The sequence below is a fragment of the Rhinolophus ferrumequinum genome, chromosome 6, assembly GCF_004115265.2.
Source record: "Rhinolophus ferrumequinum isolate MPI-CBG mRhiFer1 chromosome 6, mRhiFer1_v1.p, whole genome shotgun sequence".
NCBI lineage: Eukaryota > Metazoa > Chordata > Mammalia > Chiroptera > Rhinolophidae > Rhinolophus > Rhinolophus ferrumequinum.
Genome location: NC_046289.1, coordinates 46,650,198 through 46,672,301, shown reverse-complemented (window position 1 = coordinate 46,672,301; position 22,104 = coordinate 46,650,198). Strand labels below are relative to the sequence as shown.

The following is a 22,104-nucleotide window of genomic DNA, read 5'->3' as shown; positions in this document are numbered from 1 at the left end:
GTGCCCATTAGCAGTCACTCCCCATCTCTCCCTCCCCCAGACCTCTGACTACCAACTAATCTATTTTCTGTTTCTACGTATTTATATACTCTGAACATTTCCTATCGCATTTCCCCCAAAATAAGACCGGGTCTTATATTAATTTTTGTTCCAAAAGACGCACTAGGGCTTATGTTCAGGGGATGTCATCCTGAAATATCATGCTAGGTCTTATTTTCGGAGAAACACGGTATATATGAAATCATACAATACGTGGCTTTTTGTGTCTAGCTTCTTTCACTTAGCATAATGTTTACAAGGTTCAGTCATGTTGTAGCATGTCAGTACTTTATTCCTTTTTATGGCTGAATAATATTACATTGTATGGATACCATTTTGTTCATCCATTCATTAGTTGACAGACATTTGTTTGTTTCCACTTTGTGGCTATCATAAATAATACTGCTATAAACACTCATGTACATGTTTTTGTGTAGACATATGTTTTCAATTCCCATGGGTATAGACCAAGGTATGGATTTGCTGTGTTATATGGTAACTCTATCTTCAACTGTTTAAAGAATTACCTGTTTCCAAAGCAGCTGCACCATTTTACATTCCCACCAGCAATGTATGAGGGTTCCATTTTCTCTACATCCTTACCAATGCTTGCCATTGTCAGTCTTTTTGATTATAGCCATTTAGTGGGTATGAAGCAGTATCGCATGTGGTTTTGATTTGCATTTCCCCAATGACTAGTGATATAGAACATTTCTTTCATGTGTTTATTAACTATATGTACATCTTCTGCAGCAACGTGTATACTCAGATTCTCTGCTCATTTTTTAAATTGGTTTTGTTTTTATAAATTGTTGAACTGCAAAAATCCTTTATATATTCTGGAAACTAGAAGCTTATCAGACACGATTTACAAATGTTTATCCCCTTCTGTGAGTTGTGTTTTCATTTTCTCGATAATGTCCTTTGAAATATAAATGTTTTTAATTTTGATGAAGTCCAATTTACCTCTTTCTTTGGTTGTTTGTGCCTTGGTTGTCATACCTAAGAAACCAGTGCCTAATGCAAGATCATAAAAATGATGGATGAGTGGATAAGCAAAATGTGGTATATACATACAACAGAAGATTATCCAGCCTTAAACAGGAAAGAAATACTGCCATATACTACACCATGGATGAACCTTGAGGATATTATGCTAAGTGAAAGCAGCCAGTCACAAAAAGACAAACAAGTCATGATTCCAGTTATATGACATAGTTAAGAATGTCAAAAATCATAGACAAAACGTAGAATGGTAGATGCCAGGGTCTGGAGGGAGAGGAGAATGGGGAGTTATTGTTTAATGGATATAGAATTTAAATTTTTATAAAATGAAAGGAGTAATGGAGATGGATGGTGGTGATGGTTGTACAATATCATGAATGTATTTAATACCACTGAACTGCACACTTAAAAATCGTTAAGATGGTAAATTTTATGTTATACGTATTTTACCATATTAAAAAATAAAACTGAGTCCTTGTGCTCAGAATTCCTCTTTTGGTGGAGAAAGACAGGCACGTTTGTAAACAGACAACTACAATACAAAGGGATATGATGAGAACACATACAAGAGAAACCTAACCTGTCAGGAGAGCAAGGAATGAAAGAGTTCTCAGAGACGATATCTGACCTTTCACTTAAAGGATGGTTAACCAAAAACATTTATTCCCGCCACGAAAATAGGAATAGGGGAAAGAACACGCAATTAAAGTTTTTCAATCTAGAGTTGAATTTATGAGCTACAACCTCAGGGAAAGATGTGGCTTGAGATAAAGATTCAAGAGTCCTATACTCTTACCTCTTGGATTTCATCTGGGACAGTTGAGTCCATCAGTCTGAAGAGTAAATTTCGAAGTGGACCTGCCTGTCTCCCAAGAATGCTGGTAGCTACTCCTCCCGCAAGTGCGAGAGCAAGGTGATTTGAAAGCAGCTTCAGGCACAGCTTGAGGAAACTGTGGTGTTCCCTGAAACCAAATAATCTGCTGTGAATTTCTGGAACAAAAAAGAGCACGTGCTTTCCAATTTGGGTAACATTTTTTTTTCTCTCTTTAAAAATTTTGTCAAATTATAACCGACAGTAATTTTTAAAACATGACTGGTGAAATGATGGATACTCTCCCAAAAGATTATTATCAACAAGGACCTAAGTTTAGCTCTTTTTTAGATTATAAAGAAGTTTCACATAACTGAGGGGAAAATCAAACAAGAAAATAAGTAAGTCAAAACTCAGAATGAGCAACGAACAGACATGCATGCACATACCCACAAACGTACATACACGTAACATACCTTGATGAAGGGAAAGGGAGTGGGGGGACCTCACTGTTTATTTTCTCACAGTATCTCTCAAGAAAAGAGCGCAGGTGAGAGAAGGTACTCTCTTCAAGATCTACGCAGTAAGGTCGGTGCCATGCGACCACTTGTCTAGATGAAAGCATGAGAAAATCATGACACACCCTTACCGTGAACTTTTCACACGTGATCAAAAACAAAAACTAAACCATTACTAAAGCTGAAAGATTTCAAGAAGATACACAGAAGACCTTCCTGATGATGAAGGTGATAGAACCCTTCATTTTAGCAACTGAGGAAGACAAGAATTTGCCATCCCTAGAGTTCTTCAAAAGAAAAACATGTAACGACCACCTGAGGTGGAAGGTTTGGATATTCACTCACCTGAAGGCAGAGGGCTGAGCCACGTGATCTATTATAGCCCCTTCTGGTTCTAAGGATCTACAAAATGTATATTTCATATTCAGAAAAATAGCCTGATTCTATAGAGTGATATACTGACATCTATTAAAAAAAAAAACTCCTAAAAGATCTTGTGAAGATTTTTTTAAGATCTTGGGAATCAACTACCTACAAACAAAGTGGGAAGTTACAGATTTAATACTAACAGCAAATTGTTTATATTCAATTTATTATATTTTTGGCTTTTTTTGGAGGGTAATTATCTATAAATGATTTTAATTGGTTAGAATGTCATAATAAAGCCCATCTGAATCAAAGGTCTAACAGGCAAATACAGTTGACCCTTGAACAACACAGAAGTTAGAGGCACTAACCACCCCCTCCCCCGGCGCATGTGAAAATCCACGTATAACCTGAATCCCCAAAAACTTAACCACAGTTGTCCCTCAATATCTGCAGAGGATTGGTCCCAAGAAACACCCCATACCCAAATCCAGATGCTCATGTCCCTGAATAAAATGGCACAAAAAACATACAGTCAGGCCCCCACTTCCAGATTCCCAACCGCAGATGGAAAATACATACTGTTTTTGATCTGCACTTGGTTGAATCTATGCATGTGAAACCTGAAGATACAGAGGGCAGACTATATATTTATTGAAAAAACTACAAGTGTAAGTGGACTGGCACAGTTCAAACCTGTGTTGTTCAAGGGTCAACTGTATAACACAGTCTAAGTTGTAAATTAGCCCACACGCATCTGAATATATCTGAAACAACCCCCAAATTCCTTAAAATTCAATCTCCTAATACTGGCTAAAAACCACCTATCTGTTTATCTAAAAAGATCTGATTATCACTTTAGGAAAAAGCTAAATTGCTGCCAAAAGTAATTCTTTTACTTAAAAGTATGGCCACTATTTTCCAAAAAACCTACCAGATAAAAGACACTGAGGCAATCAACTGTTTAAATCAATAAAGCCTAGTTCTAATTGTTTTATTATTTTAACTTCCTCTTGATATGCAGACATTTAACTTTTAAAATCAGTATCTAGAGACAGAGAAGAACTCAAAATATTTAGAAGACACTTTAAGAAAATATGTTAAATACAGGGTATAATTTCATGCTTATAAAACATATTTAACCTCAACATTCAAATTGAAAGAAATCTAGATGTCATTTCTATTATTGTAAAAAACCAATCCAAGAAATGTTCAGAGGGGCATTCTATGAACAAAGTACAGTTATTTCTGTTATCGCTGGTGTTTCTGCTGCTATTAAAACACTAGAATTTTTAATATGGGCACTCTTACCTGTCCCTAGGAAGAGCAGTCCATGCCAGACTATGTGACGTTCCGGCTGAGATCTGCTGGATAGCTATGCCATCTAAGCCACTCACTTTCTTTGGTTTAGTAATAGGACCTGTGGAATTTCCTTGGCCACACTGCCCCATTGAATTATTGCCCCAGGCATAAACTTCATTATCTAAAAACAAAACACAAAAACAAAAGAAAAGCCCAATATAAATGTTATATATTTATGGAAAGTGATCGTTAATACTATTTCTTTAAAAACAAAGGATTTTACCATGAGAAAGAGCCAAACAATGACTGTCTCCAATAGAAATATCAACTATTCTTGTGGTAGCCAATTCTTCAATAAGCTTGGGTCTCAAAGCAGTAGCTTCTGAAGAACCACAACCTAGACAAGCTCCACAGCCCCAAGCATAGACCTGAAACAAACAGAAATACAATGCACATAATATCCTGAGATATTAGGAATAAATACCATAAATAACAGTGTGGTTTGATACTAAATAATAACTTTCTGTTGTTAGAAATATTTACTGTTTCGATTATTTTAAAGATTTTCATAGTGATTTATTTTGCTGTTTTTTTAATGTTCATTGTACAGGCAGACAAATAGCTGATCTGTCAAGAAAAATAATTGTTCATAGAAAAAAGTGGAATGATCTTCTGAGAGATTCTGCCAAAACTACAAATTGGCTTGCATTGTTATAGTTACCCAATCTTAGCAGTTTGGAAATACTGCTGCTATCTTAAAAATTCTCCTTTACATGTTTCTTACTCTGAAAGTGTCAATAAATATTTCTTGGTCGATTAGACCAAGATGTGATTGTATAAAGTAAATTATATAAATCACATAACTGACGTTTATGATTTAGTTAAAACTACCTCACCTCATTGTTGTAACAATTTTAATTATCACTCACAAAGAGTGCCATGTGAAGCAATAGTCAAGATAGTTCTCTTCGAACATCTTCATTCTTTCCTAATCAATACGAAAACAACCACTGACTGATTTAAGGTGCTTGAGGAAAAGATGAGGTGAAGAAAAGAAGAATATAAAAAAATTAATGAAGGTCAATTTGGCAACCCAAAATCAAAACAATCAGCACACTGACTGATTTTTTTTTTCCTTCAATAGGTTTTGGTAATATTATATAGACTTGTATCCTTATGTCATCAGGTTTGGGAAGTTTTTCTGTCTTGCAATTAATTATTTCAGGAAAGACTCTTAAAAGGTTAAATCTCAAAAAAAAAAAAAAAAAAGGTTAAACCTCTTCAGCCAAAAATGAAGAGTAAATACTTGTACCAGTTGCCAGAGAACTTACTTAAGAAAAGTATAGAATACCATACACTTCTAGTACAAGATAGGCATTCGTTAGGAGGAGTTAGGAACTAGAGACAAATAAGGTGAAAAAATATATAATCAATGTCATTGAATATCTCTGAAATCACTCATTAAGTACAATACAGTACCGTCACTCAGAAAGACCCACATAGCTAGCGTTTGTTCTTACAGTGTTCCTTTGGCTTGCATTTAGGGACCTTGTTATATAAAAAATATATAATGTATTTTTAAACATTAAGAATCACATTTAATATGGTGGGAAGTTAGCACTGAAGAGGCCTGAGGGCAGAGATGAACTGTGGGGAAAAAAGCAGCTGTTGATCTTCATTTCATGCTCAGCAAGTATAATGGTAAACAGACCCACCTTACCATTTAAAAGTATTTCTTTCTCACTTTATTTTTTTTCTAAGAATATATACAGAGGGTGCCAAAAAAAAAATGTTTACACATTTTAAGAAAGGAAAACTGGATTAAAATTGTACTACTCAATACATACCGATAACAAGAGATGAATACAAGTCACGTGTGACTTCTGCAATTACAAGAGGTGCTCAAAGTGGTTACCATCAGTGTCCAGACACTTCTGATTACGGCAAACTACTGCTTGAGCAACGCTGACCAAAGTGTCCACTTGTATACATTTTTTTGGCACCCCCGGTATTTGATTTTACATAATTTAGTGTACTTATGATACAACTATTCCATATAGGAAATAATTTACATGTTCCTTTGGAATTCAATGCAATGAATTTATTGTTATTATTAGCAACTAATAGTTGAACAGTACTTGATAATTTACAGACACTTTCAATTCAAATAATTATCCTTTATGATCATTTGTAAGCAAAGCAGAAATTAATATGCCTCTTATACAAAAGAAGCACGATGCTCAAGGGAGGTCTGTGATTTGCCTGCGGGTACACATCAAACAAGTGAGCGTCTTCTGGCTGCAATTCATGGATTCTTAGCACAAAACCCATAGTAAGAAAGATGTAAAAATGAAGTTTTAAGTTTTAAGGCAGCAACCAGCATTGTAACCAGACTACCGTGTTTCCCCGAAAATAAGACCTAACAGGAAAATAAGCCGTAGCATGATTTTTCAGGAGAAAATCCCCTGAACATAAGCCCTAATGCGTCTTTTGGAGCAAAAATTAATATAAGACCTGGTCTTATTTTGGGGGAAACACGGTAATATAATGAAATACAAGGTGATGAATAGTTTGAGTTAGATTTTTTAGGACACAAGGTATTCCGGTGTCTCAAAGAATAATTAAATTATATGCTAATTTCAGCTTTGCTGCTCATCTGCCTTGTGGATTAGTCAGAAAACATTTTTATCCCACAGCCTGGCACACAATGTATTCCTGTATGTGAGAGAACAGGCGGTCAGTTCACTTTTTCACTTAGGGATTTAAAGGGGAAATTACTATCAGCCTATCACCATACCCAGACCCTCTATCACCAACAAACAGAGGGAAGTCACAAAATGTACGCAAAAGTTTACAAAGGGATTGTAAAATTCTGACCATCCTAAACCTTCTCAGGAACCCTCTCAGATTATTTTCTATATGGAAATGTTCACCCACTTTTGATCACTTTCTTGCCTTCTTAGTTCGTATCACTGGTTCCAGCAAGATCTAATCTCGCTTTCTCCCACTATCCATGGTTTATGGGAAAACGTTTAAGGGGTGCTAATTACTGAAAGGTTTTATAAAACTATCTTAATACAAAAAACAGGGGACTGAGGGTACATTTATCTGGGTCACACAGGCCAGGTCAGAAAACCTGGTTCTTTCTCAAAAACTCTAGTTCTTCAAACAGGAGAAAACATTTCATTTCAATAGACGGCATTTAAAATGTATTTTAACTTTAAAATTTAAATACAATTATTACTTCTTAGTCACCCCATCCTCGGAAATACTCCAATAAGCCTTTTATGCTCCTCCCTTAGTCCTACCTGCCCTGTTGATGTCAAAGCAAGTGAAGACTGGCTCCCAGCACAAACTTTGCGAATGAACATTCCTTGTAAAGCTTCAATAACTTTAGGTTTGTACACTCTGTTGGTATCGCCATGGCCAAGTTTGCCTATAAATACAAACATACTCAAATTAAACAATTTACTTGTTTTAAACAATCTCTATTCTTTTTCTAAGTGTTTAAGTTGACAAATAATGCTAATCTTTCTGTCACTAACCTGACAGCTATGGAAAGCTCTAAGTTTCCAACAGCAGAGGATTTAACAAATGAATATTTTTGTTTGTAAGAAACAACCAACAACTAATATCCTCTGAATCTTAATTTCAAGCAATTAAAACCACTTTACGGGAGATATGGAAAACTAATTTTCTGTCTTTCCTTTAATGGTCATATTTCTAATATGAAATTTGTTGATAAAATAAACAGGTCCTATATTAGAGTACATGTGAATATAACTTTTTATTTTTTTATTTTATTTTTTATTTATTTATTTATTTATTTTTAATTTATTGGGGTGACAATTGTTAGTAAAATTACATAGATTTCAGGTGTGCAATTCTGTATCACATCATCCATAAATCACACTGTGTGTTCACCACCCAGAGTCAGCTCCCCTTCCATCACCATACATTTGATCCCCCTCACCCTCATCCCCCAACTTTTTATTTTTTGAAAAGACTTAATAATTCATGAAATAAAACACTTGGTAAATCACTAAAGAAGCAAAACAAATGGCCAACAACACATAAATTCAACCTTAGTAAGAATCAAGAAAATACAAATTAAATGATACCATTTTTACTATTAAAATTATTTAAAAAATTATCTTCATTTTAATACTCAGTGTTGTTGAGGGATATGGGGAATTGAGCAGTCTCACGTTGTTGGTACTACATAAAGTGGATAAAACAACATTCATTGTGTTGTTTTTAATACTGAAAAAAACTGGAAACCCTCTAGATATTCAACAATAAACTCGTTTTATAAGTTGGGCTACAATCACATGAAAGAATATTTTGAGTCATTTCAAGGAAAAATGCAGGGCCATGCTTGTCAACATACAAAGATAATCATAAAATACGGTTAGATAAAAACCTGCAGGCTATAAAATAACATCTATGGTAAATATGGGTCTGCTTTGTTTTTTATAAAGACATCTGTAGCAAAGTATGTACATACCAGGGGTGCCAAAAAAATGTATACAAGTGCACACTTTGGTCATCCAGAAGTGTCTGGTTGCTGATGGTAACCACTTTGAGCACCGCTTATAATTGCAGAAGTCAAATGTGACTTGTATTTATTTTCGGTATATATTGAGTATTACAATTTAAATACAGTTTTCCTTTCTTAAAATGTGTATACATTTTCTGGCACCCTCTGTATTTGTATAAATGCATATATACTTAGATGTCTATCACCAAAGTCTTAACAATGGCTATAGCAATATTTGTACAAACAGTCCATTTTAATTTTTTTAATTTCTGTCATCTGTATTTGGATTTTTCTATACTAGGCACGTATAACTGAAAAATATTAAAAAAAAAAAAAAACAAGAAAAAAAGGCCAAAGCTATCAATAAATAATGTTTACATACCATTGTCTCCTCCTCCAAAAGACCATACGGTTCTCCCATCTTTAGATAAAGCAATAGTATGTGAACTGCCACAAGAAACCTCTCCTACATTGCTAATGTCTTTGACTAATGTTGGAATGTTACGGCTATTACTGTCACCGTGACCTTGGATAGAACACACACAATAAAAAAGAAATAATGTTGTTAACTCTTTTTCTTAGTTATTACTTCACAGGTAGAATATACATTACAAGGTAGTAATAGAATTAAGTATTTTTAAGTACAATTAAATATGAAAAACAGAATCATTTCTAACATCTTCTTATCCAATCTTACTGAGGTACCCAATCCCTTCAATGAATCAGTACAACATTCTATTTATGCTCCTATCACAGCACTTATCTAATACTGTCTCGTATCATGCTTGTGTAGACTTGTTTTCATTACCCATACACTTCAGGATCACGATGGTATCTATCCCCAAAATCCTGCAGTGCTTCCTTTAGTACAAACTTAGTAAATACTTGCTAGATTTAACTATATTTTAAATTTCAGCACCAGAATCTAGGTCTTCTCTATATAAACTTATCTTCCTCTTAACTTAAAACTAATGAAATAAATGACAGCCTTTGGCCTGTTAATTCTAGTCTCACTGTTTCTCAGTAACCATCATCATTTCTATTTTTCTGTGAGAATAATTTCCATTTAAAAAAATCTTACCTAATCGTCCAAAGTCTCCTTCACCCCATGTGTATAATTCACCATCCTCTGTGACAGCAGCACTATGTCTATAGCCAGCCGACACACAAACAACTACCTGCATTGCACACAAAGTGAATTTGATGAACACGAAGATGCTAAAACATATAGTTCATACTAGATCCTATACACAGAGACTTCAGAGATACTCATATTCCCCACTCATCCAGGAATTGTCATGTATAGTTGTGGATGTGCCCAGGACCAAGGTGCCTGGCTAAAGGGTCAAGAACATGCTGAAATATAGTCCGTGCTCTGAAATACAGAGCACGGGCTATATGCTCTCTGCCAAACCACGAACCCTGGCTTCCACCCAGAGGAGAGGACAACTCTTCTTAATTCATACGAAGGCACTGCAAAGGCTAGCAGGCACCACCACTCCCACACAAATACATCAATCTAATCATTTGCAAGAATATTATAACACCACTCAAGTCTTTACTCGAAGAGTTGGAAGGGTCTAAACATTCATGGAACAATGAAAAAGTTTTAAAATATAATGTTAACATAAAACCTCTAATCCTTGCTAATCAAGAAAAACTCATTACACAATAGAAATAACTCTCAGAAACACATTGACTATTATTACCAAGGCAGAAAGATCTAAGCAGTATATAAACTTATATCAAACTCCTTACAGAATCTCTTTACCCTCAAGTAGCTATACAATTAATTAATAGAATCAGGGGGATAAGGGTATATAGCAACATAATTTGGGGGCCACTCATACCTATCAACACTGATGAAAATCACTACTAAAAAAAGAACACACAGAAAAAATAACTACGCTAATAACTCCATGTCTTTTCTATGTCTAGTCTCTTCAATCTCAAAAATTAGAACTCATTAGAAAATTCAAACTTTAGATTCAATTAAAAATACTATGCACTTCATATAGTTCTGAATAATATATTAAGAACTTATTAAATTTTTATCTGTAAATTATTAATTTATTTTTGGGGACATTTTTTCCTTCATGACATTCATACTATTTTTAATTGGCAATGTTTCCATTACAAAATGAAACATTAAAAGGATTATAAGTAAAGAAAGTTAAAAAGAATTGAAATTAAGGAAGAAAGAAGGTGCTAGGAAAGCTAGAAAAATACGAGTTCAAATAATATTCATCTGAAGTTCCGTAGAGCCCATATTCAACATCGTATCAAGAATCCCCTGATGTTGTCCAGGGGAATGTACTTTGGGGGTTGATGTCTAAGTTAAAATACTGACCGTTATAATAAAGTAAAATGCATTTGATTAGCCAATCTTGTCAGACAACCTCCCATGAAGGAAAAGTATCCCACTTGTAATTTTGGTGTAAAAATAAAATTTAAACTTGAAAAGACTTTTACATAAGAAAACTTTCAAGGAAAGAATGCAATCTTAAAATGGGGGAACCCACATAATTACATACATACGTATAAGTCTAGAAAAATCACTTCTTTAAAGAAAGGTAAAATAGAAATAAGAAGAGGAGATCTAAATTCAGTTTCTAATGGTGCCAATTACTTGTGCACGCCCTTGTGCAAGTTACTTAACCACGCTAAGTGCTTCAGTGAGGTTTCTGATAAAGTGCTACCTCCTCCAAGAGAACCAACCCTCTGACCTCATCATCTACTGTAACAAACACCTATTCAAGCTAGTATCTATTACAATACTCAGTTTTTTCCTTTACTGTTATTTGAAGTTGCTATGTTTGTTTACTTAGTATCTCTATCCCATAGACTAAAGCTCTATGAGAGCAAGGATCTTGTCTGTTTTGTTCACTGCTATGTCCAATGTCTAAAACACTGCCTGGCACTTGGAAGGTACTAAATAAATATTTGTTGAATGGATGATTCAGTTTCCTTATCTGTGAAATGAGAAAATAACTACTTTAACAAGGTTGTTATAATAATTATATATATGAAAGCGTTTTATAAACCGTAAAGCAGAGCCAAAGAGGTGGGGGGGTGGGGCAACTTCAGAGAGAACACATAAAAATCTGAAAGATATTGTCAATTATAGCACCAATGCCTCTAATTATTGCTAAATCCAAAAAGAAAAAAGGAAAAAAAAAAAGCACGTACCTTTCCCTGCAGAGGGCCCTGAATAAGCTTGGGATATTTCTGTGTTGAACTATTTCCATGTCCTAGTTTTCCATAATCACCATCTCCCCAACTGAAGACTTCTCCTTCCGTTGTAAAAGCTAAAGTGTGACCATCAGATCCTTTAGAAGATGAAACCTTTTTAATGGACCTGTGAGGCTCAAATGTTAATTTTTTTAAAGTTGACTGATTATTAGAATCTCCAAGACCAAGTCTTCCATAGCTGCCTTTACCACAAGCTCTGACAGAGCCATCCGTAGAAATGACAAAAGTGCAGTATTGTCCAGCTTCGATCTATAAGCACACAAAAAGAATTGTAAATATAAAATGCTTTGATGAGAATCAAAATATAATATTTAAGGCTGGTTTTACCAAAGAAGCTCAAAGAAAGTCTTTTAACAGCAGAATAGGGCATGAATCTTCATAGAAATTTAAAAGTGTATAGAAAATTAAGAAAACTACTAATGGTCTTTTCATGTTGATTTTACTGTTAGGCTCAAACTAAAGTATATTTTCTCTTTTCAGGTCATCTACCTGATCATCGTTCAATGAAACAATAAAGCAAAATGTTTTAGTCTGCTCTTATAATTGGTGATGGGCAACAAATAAAATACATGTTTTCCTATAAATTCCTTAGAGTCCATTATGGCAAGAACCATATAAAATATATTCTAAACTCATTTGAAAAAATATATGTTTTAATAAAAATAATGAAGTAGAAAGTTCTAGCTTGCCCAAAAGGTAGCTAAAAATATTAAAATGTGGTCATAATAAGAAAATGAAATGCCAGCCTGGGAAAGGGAAAATTGCAGTTTTTACTTGTCTTATTTACCATTTGGGTTGGATATAATGGTAAGTCTGTTGTCATTCATAATTCTTTTTATAAATCCAGATCCCAATTTAACTTTTTGAAACTTGGAAACAGTGCCAAGGAAATGGAGCACTAAAGATATTTTTTTCTGTTAAAATGGAAAAACTGGCACAGTATGGTATAGAAAAAACCTAGATAAGAAACAACCAAGAAGCACCACTCATTTTAAAACCTCTTAACATTATTTAAAGCAAATCCTGTCATCTACCAATTTTTAAGACATGCAGAGAACTCACAGTCTGTGCGTCAGAGAAACTGGGAGCCAGTTTGGGCTGTAAGATTTTCTCCTGTGTGCCTTCCACCAACTGATGGCTGCTGTTGCTCCCCCAAACATAAACCTCGCAGGTTTCCGAGACTATGGGAGCGTCACCAGTCTGAATGCTATCTGGGCTAGCACATGTTCTTGAGTAATCAGAAGCCATTCTGCAAACCTATTTAAATTAAAAACATATAATAAAGCGTCATTTATATAGTAGACATTTTTATAAATATTCTCTGAAATTACTGTTGACTTCCCTTCTTCGAAAACTTTCAACTGCTCAAATAACCTAAGAATAACACATCCAATCTTAAACAGAGATAGCTACACTATTTACTACTGTAGAATAAACCACTAAAAGATACTAATAAAGATGGCAAAAATGGGAAGATGGAGACATACAATCAAGCCTTTTTAACTAAAAGTTTTATTATTGCACACAACAGCATTATAGAAAAACAAAGTTAAAAAACAAAGTAGAAAAAACCACCGATTATAATCCCATCACCTTAATACAATGTTATCTTTTTTTATATATGTCCTTCCAGAATTTTGCATACACGTGTTCTTTAGCATAGTTATCACAGTGGATATATAAAAGCGATGACACAAAAGAGTCATGCAAAACTTTTCATATCTTTACCTAATCTTCATGATTCAACCAATAATATCCCATCAAATGTAAAAATCACACTTTACTTAACCCCTTTCCTTTGATAGGATATTTAGATTCTTTCTACTTATTTGTAATATAAGCCATTTATAAGAATATAGCTGTTACTACATTTTTTTTTATTACCGCCTTAGTAGAGAACCACAGAAATGGGACTACTATATCCAAAAAAAAAGACCACAATCTTGTGATTCTTGGAATGTACTATACCAAACTGCTCTCCAAAAATAATGCTGCAACATTATATCACCAGCAATGTACAAAGGAGGGCTGTCCTCAAAACAGTAAAGGTCCAAAGCAATTCAACATTCACACACATATACATAGATAGTAATAAAAATCATGGCTTATGTACCATTTGCGTTGAATATAATGGTAAAATCTGTTGCTATTCATGTTTTTTAAAAATCAAGGCTTCTCCCTAACCCCCACTAACCCCACCCAGAGCACAGGCCACCCCAGTTTACCCTAACCAAGGAGTAGATCTATATGAGTGTACAAGTCTCACTGCATCCATTGTGTTCTTTTAATTCTTTTGCAAACTTAAGTGGGGAAAAAGAGGATGCATTATTTTAACTTCACATTTCCTTATTATGAACAGAACTAAAGTTTTTCCATCTATTTCTTTACCACTAACTTCTGCCCATTTGTTTATTAGGGCTTAACGGATTTTTTAATTGACTTGCATGAACTCCATATAATAAAGGTGTTAATTCTGACTATAGCTGTTGTCAATATGTTGTCTGCCTTTTAGTGGTTTTTTTTTGCTGAATCAAACAAAACTATAAAAGAAGACTCTTAAAAAGTCAATATATTGGATTACCAACCCATTAAATAGGAGAGGATAGAGCAATTTTAGTCAGAATCTTTAAATAGTATTCAAAACAATAAAATAATTTGCATGTTAGACAAATATTTTCTGGTAAACATAAGGACAGTTTTGGGGACATACAAAATATGCATAAGGGAAGACAGCCGGTCCCTAATAAAAGATCTGAAATTTTGCTGGAGACAAATGGAGGATGATGGATCCAAGCAGGTTAGAATTTTTTAATTTAAAAATCTATTTCTATAACAGGACAAAAGGAAAATCATAGCTCTCTTCTCCCCCCAAAAAGAGGAGGGGGGCAGAAAAAAAAATCTACTCACAGGACTTAGAAATAAGTTTTTTGAAAACAACTAGGGGGTGGGTAAAATTCGGAGAAGATAATAGCAGGAACAATGTAGTTTTGTAAACATTCTCAATCACTACACAGAGCAACTGGAAGGCAAAACTCCAAACCCATGCTCAACATTCAAAACCAAACTAAACAACATGGGAAGCTGCAATAACTCCAAAACTAAGCAGGTGCAGACAAACCACCACTAAACACAAAATCTGCATGGTAATGACATCTGTGCAGGTGGAAGCAACAGACTGTCGACAGACCTCAGAACAGGGAAAACCCAAAATCACCAGCAGATAGTCACTGGAAAGAACAGTGAACCAATTTAACAACAGCAGTTGCAACTGGGAAGATCTCTGCCCTCTTTGCTAACAGGTAAGTAAGTACAAAGGGTCCATGATGAGAAGTTTAAAAGAAGCCAGAGCAGTCTAACTCTTGTGAACTCTTAAATTGATAAGCCAGGATTCCTTTACAGGACGGAGCACCCACACTGACAAGAAAGTACAGGGAATGGAATACAAAATTGAGCAGACTACAGACAACAGACAGGAAAGACGGAGGTCAAGATAAAAGTTGGGGAGTGGAACACACTGGGAAACCACCATGGTTTCTTTAATGTTACACAAAAACAATAAAAGGAGGGAGCATGTGGAGTTACAAAAGCTATCCAGAATCCCATCCCTTTCTAAAAGTTCAGGAAAACGAATTTCGCATAAAAATAAACAACAGAAAAGCACTAAGGTCAAATTCCCTATGAAGTTACAATTAGAAAAAAAGGGAAAAGAGCAGAATAACATCCCTAAAAGCATGTTGAAGGGAATTGCCCACAGAACAGATTCAAGTGTAACCTATTTCAAAGCAAGTTAAAGAAAATGATACAAGACGTGAAAGAAAAACACAAATCTGAAACACTCAAAAATGAGGTAACAGAACTCAAGAATCAGAATTAAAAGAAAAAAAACTGTTTCAGAAACGAAGACTAAACTAGAATGAATCCAAGAATAAATACACACAAGTAAATACCTTAAGAGCAACAAAAGATTAAAAAAAGGAAAAATTTTTAGAAATAGAAATGAAGAAGATATACAAAGTATTCAAGAAAAAGTGACATACTATAGATAGGCAAAGATCCAACATACAGGTAATAGAGGTCCTTAAAGAAGAGAACCAAATAAAAAGAATAAATACTAAAAACTATAATTTAGGAAAACTTTCCTGAAATAAAAAAGATTTGAAACCACATATTGAAATTCTCACATCTCCGAGAATATCAACCCAGAATGAATAACATCAAGATGTATGCTAGTAAAATTAACTGATCTTCAAAGAAAAAAAGATGCTTTGGGCTTCTTGGCAAAACAAGCACATGACTCATATGGAAAAGAAAATCAGATTATATTCAGACTTTGACAGCAAAGGTTTATGCCAGAATAAAATAGAGGAACATATTTAAGATGAGGAAGAAAATGTGAGCCAAAGATTTTAAAACTGACTTCAAGATTCTCAAAACTGATTTCAAGTATAAAGAGCACAGCAATTAACATGTAAGAACTAAGAGAATCTAGTCCCTATGAGTCTTTACTGAGGAATCTACTAGAGAATGAACTTTAAACCACCAAAAAGAATAGGGAGGCATTGACACTGAAACTGAAAGTGAGCATTAAATATGTAGTTATTTGTAGAACTAATACTAAATGAGGGTTCAAAGACAGAGTATGTATGCTGTGACTATGTAGATATAATACAATTATTAAAATACGGAGGGAGCATATGAAAAAATTATTTTCAGTAATCATACTGTGGTGTTTGTCTAATTTTAGGACTGCTGTGTGTGTTTGTGTGTGTGTGTGTGTGTGTAATATGTGATTAACACAAATCAGTAATTATAAGATATTCTAATTCTATCATTCTTGTATCCTTGAGAATTAGCATTCTTAGTTTAGAAGAAAGGAGATATAAATGTAATGCAGAAAAGGTTACGCAAAAATTCTATAGCCCTGAATTTGAAAGTACCAGTATCAACTCCTAAAGTACTTTAGCTTTAAATAGTGTCTCTCTCTCTCTGCCTCCTTTTCTCCCTCCCCCAGCTCTGTCCACTATAAAAGCCTAGAAATTATAATACCAACTCAGTAGCAATGAGCATATTTAGTGTGCTGATTGTAGTTCTGAAATACCATTTCCTACTAAAAGAAACCAGCGGCTTTTTGGAGAAATAGCTAGTGGATTCCAGGTCTGGGGCAAGAAATGTACAAGATGAATCTGGAACAACTTGATTGAACAGATAGCAAGGAAGCTATCAATGATTATTAGACCCATTTCAAAAGAACTTAGGAACCACACTGAAGAGGCTACTACCCTGAAAGACTATTGGCCAAAGAAGAAACAATATGAGCTTCACTACAGATAATAATTCATTGGATTGAAAGTCAAATAGATTTAAATCTATCAGTTCATAATGATATTTTTCAAAGGAAATCAATTGGTCAAGCTTGGAGGATAACAGGAAACCAATTCATTAAACTGAAACCTAGTAAACAAAAATCAGTGTTAAAAAAAAAAAGTCAGATGGGGAAAGTGAAGCATTTATTCTGCTTCTTTCGACTTAACAATATTTTAAACTTACAGTGGGTTTACTGGGACGTAAGCCCATCGTAAGTTGAGGAGCATCTGTACCCTAAAAGTCAGGATAGTGGTTACTTAGAGTAAAAGCAAAAGAGTTATGGCCAGAACATGAAATGGCTTCTAGAGTGGCTGACAAGCTTTATTTCTTTATCTGCGTACAGATTAGAAGGAAATATTTTTAAATGATAATTCATTAAACCATACATTTGTTTGTATGTCTTTTGATATCTGTTTTATTTAATAATATATTTTTAAAACTTACAGTCACCTGCACGATACAAAATTCAAAATGAATGAAAAGGTAAACATTTAAAAGTGTGTCTCCTCATCCCTGACGCCAGACACTCCAGCTCCACTTTCTAGAGGCAACCACTGATGTCACTTTCCTTGGCATCCTTTCCAGAGGTTGAACGGATTATTTTAAAGGGATAAATACATGCTGTAGCATTTTAACACAAAGTACTTTGTAATGTAAAAGCCACGATTACTACATACCTCTTCAAAGAGACACAAAGCTGCCTCATAGAGCGAGCACAGGCCATCAGAGGTTCTGGTGGGTTCCCTCCACTGACTCCGATCAGCAGATGAACCCTATAAGTAAGTAAACATTGTGGGATACAGTTTGGGAGGAAGAGAGACATATGGATGTATTACAATCACTTAGCTAGTCCACAAAAACAATTGAAGAACTGTTTATATGATTATGTGCATTAAGATCAAATCCAAACATTAGGTCATGAAACCAACTTTTACATATAAATGTTACAAAAGATTTGGCTATAGTGTGAAACAGTAAATTAAGTGCCAATGTCTCACTGATTACCTTATTAAATAGTTATTTATTCTAAGGGTCACAGAGCTGGACCCAGAAACAGTCAAGGAGTCAGAATTTTGCCAAATATATCCCGTAAATCAGGTTCCAGGAAATACTCTGCTCCCTTGGGGCTGCCTTGCCCATCTGCCCCAAGGACACAGGCAAGGAGAACATAGGCGACTGGAGTGGTGACCCTGACCAGAGCAGAAAGTCTGGCTCTTCCGTCTTAGTTTCAGCACAACCAAGGGCCTATCATAAGTCAGTTCCTGTAGCTACCTGACTACACTAGCAACAAAGCACATTTCTCCTAGCACGACTGAGGAACCATAACACCTCTCTGGGACTAAATGCTTAGTCTCCACCAGGGCCCAGTGGCTATCACCAGAAATCATTACCTTATTAAATAGTGATTACCTTATTAAATAATCACTGAAAAATGGTAAACCAGAAAGTGAACTTGATCTTCGTTGCTCCCTCAAATCCCCATATCCTTAAGTCTTTAGATCCCAAATGTCAAGTGCTTTCTTTCATTGATTTATCAATACAAAATTAATTGCAAGATTTTCATCAGCGGCTTTATTTCAAAGGATACTGTATTTAGAATATAAACATTTTTATGATGATCACATGGCAGATATACCACAGAAAAGTATATCCTCCACTGCTGGTTGGCCTCGGTACCCTGTAAGACCCATCCAACTCTAACAATATGATCTTATCAATTCCAACTATTTTAATTAACATAATTCCTAAGTCATGCAAGAAATGAACCTGTTGGCTATTTATTGCTAGGTCATCAGGTACTAACCTGCCCCTGCCAACAATTTTTCTTTCTAATTATTTAAGGTGGTGCTTCTCAAATTTTAAAATAGACATGAATTATCTGGAGATCTTATTAAAATCCAGATTCTGGTTCAGTAAATATAGACAGGAGCCTGAGACGCTGTGTTTCTTAAGCTTCCCGGTGAATGCTGCTGTCTGAGACTCACACTTTGAGTCGTAAGAGAGCCATTTGTAGGTCTGAATCATACCATAAACTGAGTGTTCAAAATGAACTAGTCTTTAGACATACAAGGTGTTGCTATATCAGCAAATAATTGGGGCAGAGCCTCCGCAAATTCCATCATTAGCTGTGGAGCACTTCTGTGAAGAGCACAATTATAATCTGTGGCTCCGATATTGAAAGCACACCTATAGTGATCAGCAAACCAAATCAGACGAGGAACAGCCTGCTGTCCCTTCTTAGGAGCTGGCACCAGGGCCATCACAATCCCTTTTTTATGCCTTTCTACGATATGGAGAAAAATGTTGAAAACTGCATAAAGTTTTTATAACAGACAGACCTGGGTTTAAATCCAGGATCCATCACTTACTGGTGATGTGACTTAAAGATAAGTTTCCTTATCCTTAGACATAAATAATGCCTGTATTATTTAGAACTGAGAAGATTAATTGCAGTTATATATAAAATACACTTAGTACAATTTCTAGTATACATAGTAATAACTCAAAACTGGTTGCAGTAATTATTAGTATTTTGCATCATGTACACTGAGAAAGAAAATACAGGGAGTCTTTAATATTAAATTCTTGCTAACTTTAAAAATAAGAAACCAATAAAATATCCTTCAAACACTATCTGCAGTGACTATCATTGATTTCTGTTCTTCTCAAAAAGTCAATAGATAAGAGTGAGACTTGTCCCAGTCAATTAGGATTAAAGACATCCCTAAAACCCATTTTACACAGAATTCTTAATGTGTTTTGTAAACATACTGAATAATAACAATAATAATAATAATAATGATAATAATAAACAACGGCAATACTTAGGCATTTTCTAAAGAACTAAATTTTGAAAAATATAGCACATTAAATGTATACATTGTTAACATCATAGGAAGCTCAATGGCCCAAAGATACAGTAGAAATTAAAAATAACAAATTTGTGGTTTCACAGGTCTTCATTTAATTACCTGTCTCTTAACTACCTACCATTGAAAATAACATACTATCTTTTAGTTGTTCATACTTGTCCTTTAAAGATATTTAGACAAGGACATAAGACTGGATGAAGTCCACTTATTTTCTTGCTATCTGGCTTCACTCTACTTACAATTGCTTCAGTGACTCCCCACTGCCTATGGCATATAGTAGTCAAAGTCACCCAAAGTCACCACAGGCGTACATTAGGCTGAATTTAATTAAATCTCAGATTGCTTTTAGGGGAAAGAAATGATTATTTAATTGAATTTTATTTTTATGATTCCTTCTTGCACAGTAAGAAATAGCATTTGATGCTATTGGTCTCTAGAACCCATGTTTCTTAACACTTTACAGTATTACATATGAGTTTACTACAACACAGAAAAGTTAGATGAATCTCCCAAGTTCACATAAGCCAGAAAACTAAAACTAAAATTCTGACTTCCGATCCAGTGGTCTTGATACTGTATCAACTAGCTTGCCCTTGAATTCCATATTAACATCAACATGTAGAAAAGCTTCTCTACTTAAAGCATATAAAATATTTAACTAACCTAACAATCACCAGTAGAACTCTGAAATCATTCACTTACTACAAATTCATTAAAGGCTGGGTTGACTTCTCCCAGAATTGTTAGATAAGAATTTTAAAGTTGAGATTTATAATACATACCAAAGAACGCCTCATCTGCATTAATATCGTCATAAAGCAGTCAAAGCTGATCATTCCTTCTTGGCTTGATAGTAATTTGCTTTTCTCCATGGAATTTACAACTGCTGAAGCCCCTAATGCCATTTCTATCCATTCAAGAAGATACCGCAAAGAGCCTCGCTGAGCTGCTAAACCAAGCAGCAACTCAGAAGCTAATCTCCGACCTAAAGTGTCTGCCCCAGAATTGGGAATAGTTACTCCTTTAAGAAAAGTTGTTACTTGTGATAAGCAGTCCAAGCCCATCGGAGGAATCTTGCTTTCATTTGCTAAAGATAATGGTGGCAAAGAGCTCACGACTTCAATTGCAGTATGAATAACGTCGTTACAAAGACTGAGACCAGGTCCCGACACAGGCATCATCCAACTTTGTCTCAGAAGTGCAAATAATAAACTTAGACCGGTTCGGACGCCCATTTCTATAAGTGCATCAGTGCTGGACCGGGGCCGCTCACTCACAGAATGGACATCTGCGGACCCAGAGCTGCTCTCTGGAGAAGGCTGCTGCTGTTTCACTTTGCCTTTGTCGTGGTATTTATTAGAAAGTGCATAAAACACACGCTGGAGCACAAGCAGTCGTTTCCGAAGGGCCCCAGCAAATGGGGAATCTGAACATACCATCTTCGCTAGGGCCAGCTGGCTGCTAAGAAGGGCATCCAAATAGTGGTCCTGCTCATCACTTGAAAGAGACTCACGTTCAAAGTCTGGCAACTGTGGTCCTTTGAGGCACAAAACTTGTTGGGGCAAAGGTACTACTTCCTTATTGCTGACCAGTTTGGAATATAGAACAGCAACCCCTTCTCTTGTAGCAATAGATTCACTGTCCTCTGTAATCCAAGAGCTGTTGAGGTGTTCAAGCCATTTCAGTTTCACTGGTGGAACCATAGTTGCCATGTTGATTTACTCTTCAGCCATTAGTTCTGTAAAGGGAGAAGAAAATGAAGTCAAAAACTTATAAGAATGATTCATAAAATGTTTCTAAATTTCCATCTTACAACACAATTAGTTATTTTAAACTGGTGAAACACAAAGCCTGGACTTCAGTTCACAGTAAGGTACCTTCGTCACATAAGATGTTAATATTAAGGGGAAATGGGTGAAGGGCACACAGAATCTCTGTACTATCGGTGCAATTTTTGTGTAAATCTAAAATTTTCCCCAAATAAAAAGTTTATTTTAAAAATTGGTGATTTGTCTACCTTTTCTCTTCAGGTTC

At 35.0% G+C, this 22,104-nt stretch overlaps 1 protein-coding gene across 1 annotated transcript in view; it reads right to left on the bottom strand.

Annotated features, from left to right (window-relative positions):
• HERC1 (HECT and RLD domain containing E3 ubiquitin protein ligase family member 1) overlaps positions 1-22,104 on the bottom strand; it is a 171,383-nt gene that overhangs the window by 108,530 nt on the left and 40,749 nt on the right. The window contains 11 exon segments of the mRNA XM_033108207.1: positions 1,841-2,006; positions 2,332-2,466; positions 4,051-4,222; positions 4,325-4,469; positions 7,350-7,477; positions 8,964-9,107; positions 9,663-9,759; positions 11,771-12,082; positions 12,896-13,090; positions 17,875-17,970; positions 20,853-21,808. Of these exon segments, the coding sequence (XP_032964098.1) occupies positions 1,841-2,006; positions 2,332-2,466; positions 4,051-4,222; positions 4,325-4,469; positions 7,350-7,477; positions 8,964-9,107; positions 9,663-9,759; positions 11,771-12,082; positions 12,896-13,090; positions 17,875-17,970; positions 20,853-21,782 (2,520 nt within the window). The 5' untranslated portion in view covers positions 21,783-21,808.